General features: G+C 46.7%; 1 protein-coding gene across 1 annotated transcript; it reads right to left on the reverse strand.

Moving 5' to 3' along the window:
• Nucleotides 1-408: 408 nt before the first annotated feature.
• On the reverse strand, nucleotides 409-3,576 carry LOC147360166 (antileukoproteinase-like). The gene is made up of 4 exons (XM_086331645.1): nucleotides 3,053-3,576; nucleotides 1,979-2,134; nucleotides 1,413-1,562; nucleotides 409-665 (listed from the first exon to the last, which is right to left on the reverse strand). The coding sequence occupies exons 1-4, from the start codon at nucleotides 3,135-3,137 to the stop codon at nucleotides 637-639; spliced, it is 420 nt and encodes a 139-aa protein (XP_086187771.1). The 5' UTR covers nucleotides 3,138-3,576; the 3' UTR covers nucleotides 409-636.
• Between the last annotated feature and the right edge of the window lie 3,598 nt (nucleotides 3,577-7,174).

Consider the following 7,174-nt stretch of genomic DNA (forward strand, 5'->3'; position numbering starts at 1 on the left):
TGATGTCATCAAACGTAATCATTTTTTTAAACTCTTTGCACCTTGTTTGCCCTGAAATAAGTCTAATGTTTGCTGATCATCTACTATGTGATGGTCAGTGAGCTATTCCTTTCACATGTTATCACCTCTAATCCTGATCACTTTACGAAATTGTCATTGCTATTATCGTTTCCACGTTACAGATGACAAGACTAAGGGTCAGTGGGACAAAGTCATTGCCCAAATCTACAGAACCTGTCCTCTATGAATGGAAGATTTAAACCTGTATCTGCTTGGAACCAAAACACTCTCTTCTTCCGATTGCCATTTTATGGGTTTTTGGAGAAACCCCGCACATTCAGACATTTTATTCTTCATCTCACTCCTCATACCCTAGTCCACACTCAAAAGAGTCAAGGAAGATGCAAATGCAGAGAAAACCTAGTACATTTATTTATTCACTGATCAATAGGCATTTCCTGTCGTGTGCCAAGCTACACACTGGGTGCTGGGGATACTGAGATAAAACAGGCCAGATCTTGTCCCCAAAGGAGTATTGGTCTCAAAACCACATCCTGACCGAGGTGCTTCCATTGTTTTCCAGGCTTGCAGGGTGGGGAGCAGGGGGAATCCCCAGAGCACGCAGACCAGGAAGTCCTAATGTTTTTGACCTGGAAAGGTTGAATCTGTAGAAAGAAAACAAAGTGGAGCCTCAGCACAGGAATTATTTAAGTGACCCTATATCCTTCCCACCCAGATGGTCCTTCCACCACCAAGTCCTAGATCCCCTGGGATAAGTAGAGAGCATTGGGCTGGAATAGTTGAAACAGTGCTGGCCTTTGATGTAGGAATCAAGACAAAATCCGGGCTTTTCACAGGCTCTTCTCTGCTGCCCTCTGATAAAATCAGAATATTGGGCTAGACTGACATCTATGCATCTTACTAGAGTTCCCTGTGGTTCCAGATAATTCAGCCAATCGGGGCCATAACCACAGCAACATTCTCTGAATGCAAACAGTACTTCAAGTCTTAAAAATCACTTTTACATTTAGTATCGCCATGGATGTAATTGCGTCCATTTTACAGACAGGGAAACTGAGGTCGACAATGAAATAGTTGCTCGCAGTCACAAAGTCAGTCAGAGGCAGAGATGATATTCAAAGATAGAACTCTTGCCTCTTGTATCATGCTCCTTCGTCCTGCCTTATTCCAAGACGCTTTCCTTCCTAGGACCCAGCACGGCCTGTCATAGGTGCCTCCTGGGACTTGTCTAGAAAACTCTAAGGGGTGAAGGTCATTGAAGGGCAGAGGATCTGCTTGGGGAATGGGGAAGTACTGGAAGATGTCAAGCAACCTCTTTCACATACACAGGTACCATTAGGTTGAGAGCATATTAAGGTCCAGGGGATGTGGAGCTTGCTAGATCTTCTCACCTTTCACCGGCAGGACACATGAATTCCCACACGGACCGCTGCAGCACTTGAAACCATTCAGGCAGTGGCTGTCGTTCTGGCAGTCGTCTACAGGGTTTCGCCTCTCACAGCGGCCGGTGACCACTGGACACTTCCCAGGAGTGACTTTAACTGATGAAAACAAAGTGACAATTCAGAGGCTTCACCCCGTGGGACATCACCCAAATTCCCAACTCCATCTTCACCCCATACATGGAAATTGGTTCTTCCCCAACTTCAGGATCCAATCTGAGGCTGGTGCATGTCCTAAAGAAGACTCTCTCCCGCCAACGGGACCCCGACCAGTGTCTGACATACGTGTGTCTAATGGACAGACTAATTCATGAGCTGACTGACCTGCTGGCTGACGGGCTCACCAACTGGCCTACTGTCTACCTGAGAAAACAGAGCTGGTAGAGGGGGTGGAGAAACCCTGACTCTATCCCATCCTCCACCTCAGTTCAGACGAGCCCCCTCCACTTGCCCAAGAAGCGTGTCCTCAAGCTCAGTCCTCCCTGATCCCCCTTTCCAGGACTGGACTTCCTCACCTGGCTTTGACGTGTCTACATGATCCGTGCATTTGATGCCACAAAGACCCTGGCAGCATTTCTTCCTCTCCGGACACTCCCAGTCACTCTGGCATTCAGGAGGTTCATATGCAAAGCACAGCACAGGGCGTACGAAAGGACAGACGCCAGGTTTACCTTTTCCCGAAGGGTAAGAACAAAGGGGGAAGAAGAAGCTGGCACTGAGTCGTGATCACAATCCTGCAGAAGGAACCAGGGGAGGAGAGAAACTTAACTGGAGTAGCTGACCCCAGAGGAATGAAGGGAGCCATTAGGATTCCAGTTTCAAGGCCGGTGTGGGACAGTGCCAAGCTCAGCCAAACCCTCAACCGAGAGGGAGTCAATGGGAAAGAAGGTGTAGATGGTGGTGTGCCACTAGATCTTTCAAGAGGGAGACTGTGTGGAGTTTGCCAGTTTCCCTGGTATAAATATTCCCACTAGTCCTTATTTCAAGCTACCAATGTGACATCAGCCACCTCACAGAAGTCTTGAAGATTTCTCAATCAGCTATTGCATGTCTGTATAAGTCAGCTCCGGGGAGTGCTGAACAGAGTTCATGGTCACGTATTCCTGGCCCAGGGCTGGCTGGGAGGGAGGCAGAAAGAGACAGTGACAGCAAGAGAGGCCACTCATTCGAGATTAAACAAAGGAGAACAGATCAACTGAGAAGCAAATAGAAAATGCTATTTGCGTCTCAGCAAACAGAAAGAAATAGAGTGACCATTAACAACAGCAACAAAAACACATGAAGAGAAACAGAGAACAATTTGGAAAATTAAAACAGATAGTGACCAAAATAATGTGACAGAGGAAAAAAAAAAAACAGTAAAGAAGGAGCTATGGAGAAATAAAAATAAGAAATACAGGGGCTTATTTCTGGATGTACAGAAACTCTCTTAGTTGAAGTCCTCAGAGACATGCTTGAAATTAAGGGCCACAGGCCATTGGAAAGAGGGCTTCAAGGCCAGCCCCCGGGGCTAAAAAGAAGAGGTTATTCCCATGCTGAGCCATCACTGACTTTGGTACCTGCGTATGGCCCGAGAGAGTTCAACTCACCTTTGGGAGCACCTTCCACAGCCCAGGGCATCAGGAATCCAAAGGCAAATATCACCAGGAAGACGATAAGGCTGCTGGACTTCATCTTGAGGGCAGGTGGGGCGGTGGTGACCAGTGTCAGCCTCACCCTTTATACCCGCTCCGATGGGTGTGCTCCCTCAGGAACTGCCCTGAGTTCTCTCAGCTGCTACTTCCTCAGCAGGAAATTCAGGTGAGGACAGTGACCACGCCATCCAGAGTGTTGCTGGCTCTTTCCTGCCCTTAGGCAAGAGCATGAGGACTAGGAAGGGGATTGAAGGACTTGGAGGGGGTGGTGTCAGAAAGCCACTGGGAGCACGTTAGGAGACCCTGAATACCCTCCTTTGGGGAGAAGGGGGGAGGGGCAAAGAGGGCCAAACAGGACATTACAAAGGAACTTGTTAGAAATCCGGAACCATGGCCTCTCAAAGTGCCATGACTTTCCCACATCCGGGACACTGGAGGCTTGCCACATCTGTTACCACATTACCCAGAGTCACTCCCTTCCCTAAAGGGCAGGTGACATTTTCTCTCGTTCTCTCCTGACTTATTACCATGTGATACTTGCAGGGCCAGTCACACAGAGAATCTTTGCTGAATGACAGGTGGACAGGGGACAGCAAGGAAAACCTCTCTGGGCTTCAGCTTTCCCAGTTGTGAAGTGGGGATAATAGTAACGGACTAGATCACAGAGGGGGAACTTGAGTTGAAAAGAGTGGAAGGAAGTTGAAGGATGAACACACTACCTGTTAGCAGAATGGAAGTGAGACTGATGCAAAGTCAGTCACGGTGGAGCTCTGTTTCCTGAGATAAACCGATGGGGCTCTTCTTAGCAGTCAGTTGAAGAGCCAGTTGAAACAGGTGTGTCATTTCATAGGCTCAAAAAATCCTCTCACACCCCAGAGTCATCCTCACTGCTCTTGCATGATCATAATGGACATTTATTGTACACTGGCTACATGATGAGAAATTTAAACAATTTTAAATAGCAAAATGGCCGGGAGAAATATCAATAACACCAGATATGCAGATGACACCACCCTTATGGCAGATAGAGAAGAGAAACTAAAAAGCCTCTTGATGAAAGTAAAAGTGGAGAGTGGAAAAGTTGGCTTAAAGCTCAACATTCAGGACACGAAGATCATGGCATCCGGTCCTATCACTTCATGGGAAATAGATGGGAAAACAGTGGAAACAGTGTCAGACTTTATTTTTGGGGGCCCCCAAATCACTGCAGATGGTGACTGCAGCCATGAAATTAAAAGACACTTACTCCTTGGAAGGAAAGTTATGACCAACCTAGGTAGCATATTGAAAAGCAGAGACATTACTTTGCCAGCAAGGTCCGTCTAGTCAAGGCTATGGTTTTTCCAGTGGTCATGTATGGATGTGAGAGTTGGACTGTGAAGAAAGCTGAGTGCCAAAGAATTGATGCTTTTGAACTGTGGTGTTGGAGAAGACTCTTGAGAGTCCCTTGGACTGCAAGGAGATCCAACCAGTCCATTCTGAAGGAGATCAGCCCTGGGATTTCTTTGGAGGGAATGATGCTGAAGCTGAAACTCCAGTACTTTGGCCACCTCATGAGAAGAGTTGACTCATTGGAAAAGACTCTGATGCTGGGAGGGATTGGGGGCAGGAGGAGAAGGGGATGACAGAGGATGAGATGGCTGGATGGCATCACCGACTCGATGGACGTGAGTCTGAGTGAACTCCGGGAGTTGGTGATGGACAGGGAGGCCTGGAGTGCTGCGATTCATGGGGTCGCAAAGAGTCGGACACGACTGAGCGACTGAACTGAACTGAACTGAACTGATATAGCAAAGAAAGCCTCTTAAGGTGAAACCAAGAAAAAAAAAATGCATGAAATACAGAAAGTAGAATGTAGGAGAGGAAAAGAAGAGAGTCCTCATGATGATGGTGACAGAAGATCCCAGAGTGAGAGCTGAGTGCCAGAAATACAGATAGGACAAACTAGAGGTTATGTGGGGAGAAGGAAGCTGGGAGGGACAATACAGGGGTAGGGGACTAAGTGTGCGTGTAAGTCATTTCAGTCGTGTCTGACTCTTTGCAACCCTATAGACTGTAGCCCGCTAGGCTCCACCTGTCTATAGGATTCTCCAGGCAAGAATATGGGAGTGGGTTACCGTGCCCTAGTTCAAAGGATCTTCCCAACCCAGGAATCAAATCTGTGTCTCTTTCATCTCCTGCAAGGACAGGCAGATTCTTGCCATTAGCACGACCGGGAAACCCAGGGGAACTAAAAGGTACAACCTATTATGTATAAAATAAGCTACAAGTATATATTGCCTAACCTGGGGGATAGAGCCAATATTTTCCTATAACTATAAATGGAGTATAACCCTTAAAATGTCAGTCACTATATAATATGCCTGTAACATATAATATTGTATATCAACTCTACTTCAACACAAAAATTTTAAGAAATATAAAGAGAAAACATAAAACAATTGCACATTTGCTACTTCAAAATGAAAAAAAAAAAAAAAAAAAACCACGAAACTACCAGACCAGATTAAAGAGGGTCAGAGGGCCCCAGGAAACTCATCTTCTGAAAGGTGAAATTAATAGAGAACATCTGGCACTGATGAATACATGGAGAGGAGATTGCGCGACTGGTGAAGAGGATGTGGTTGAATATATGATCTCTCAACTCACATGCGGAGAAGGCAATGGCACCCCACTCAGTACTCTTGCCTGGAAAATCCCATGGACGGAGGAGCCTGGTGGGCTGCAGTCCATGGGGTCGCTAGGAGTCGGACACGACTGAGCGACTTCACTTTCACTTTTCACTTTCACGCACTGGAGAAGGAAATGGCAAGCCACTCCAGTGTTCATGCCTGGAGAATCCCAGGGAAGGGGGAGCCTGGTGGGCTGGTGGCGTCTATGGGGTCGTACAGAGTCCGACACGACTGAAGCGACTTAGCAGCAGCAGCAACTCATACGTGCTCAGCTGTGTTCAACTCTTGCCGCCTCCTGGACTCTAGCCCACCAGGCTCCTCTGTTCTTGGAATTTTCCAGGCAAGATTACTGAAGTGGGTTGCCATTTCCTCCTGCAGAGGATCTTCCAGATCCCAGAATCGAACCCTCTTCTCCTGTGTCTCCTGCTTGGTAGGCAGATTCTTCACCACTGAGCCACCTGGAAAGCCCAATGGACATAGGAAATGTAGCAAACACAAAATCAGGCCATTTTTTTCACCTCAGAGAAAATAAAAAAGCCATGTCAGAAGGGAAAAGGCATTTGGTTTACAACAGAGTTCAACTATAACCTGTTTATGTAATCTCGATAATGTAAACAATAGCCCGGATCAAATCACAGGGAGCATATAGTGTTGATGGGAGGGAGGGGTGTGGGAGGGTGAGCCTGGGTGCCAGAGGTGTAGGGAGCAAGGAGGTGGATGAAAATCTCCTTTTCAGTCATGGGAATTCAATGGACTAGATCTAAAACTGGAAAGTCCGGATGCAGCATTATTTTGTCAAGGTGTAATACAATGAATATTACTTAGAAATGAAGATACAAAGGCCAAGATGATGAACTAGAAATGGTTTCCTCTAGGGGGACGCTGATGGTAAGCAACTGATACTCTTCACAACATGCTTTGTAAAAGCATGTGACTTCTTAGTCTGTCTTCATGTATGAGTGAGTGATAGTCACTCAGTTCTGTTTGACTCTTTGCGACCTGTAGCCTCCAGGCTCCTCCGTCCACGGGATTTTCCAGGCAAGAATGCTGGAGTGGATTGCCATTCCCTTCTCCAGGGGATCTTCCCAACGCAGGGATCAAACCTGGGTCTCCCACATTTCAGGCAGATTCTTTACCATCTGAGCCATTAGGGAAGCTCTTACCTAAATGTATAACTTCAACAAAAATAAAGAAAATTATTTTAAAAAGAAAGCCTATTTTCTCACACAGATCCCCATGTACAATCATCCAGCATTATTCTTCTCAAGATAGGGCTCTTTATTTTTTTAAATATTGACTTAGCTGTGTTGGGTCTTAGTGTGGCACGCAGTCCTCTCTCTGGGGATGGTGTGGGAGCTTAGTTGCCCCCGAGGTATGTGGGATCTTAGTTCTCCAACCAGGGACT

Source organism: Bos grunniens, chromosome 13, assembly GCF_055505025.1.
Source record: "Bos grunniens cultivar Pamir isolate PY7600 chromosome 13, Bosgru_T2T1.0, whole genome shotgun sequence".
Lineage (NCBI taxonomy): Eukaryota > Metazoa > Chordata > Mammalia > Artiodactyla > Bovidae > Bos > Bos grunniens.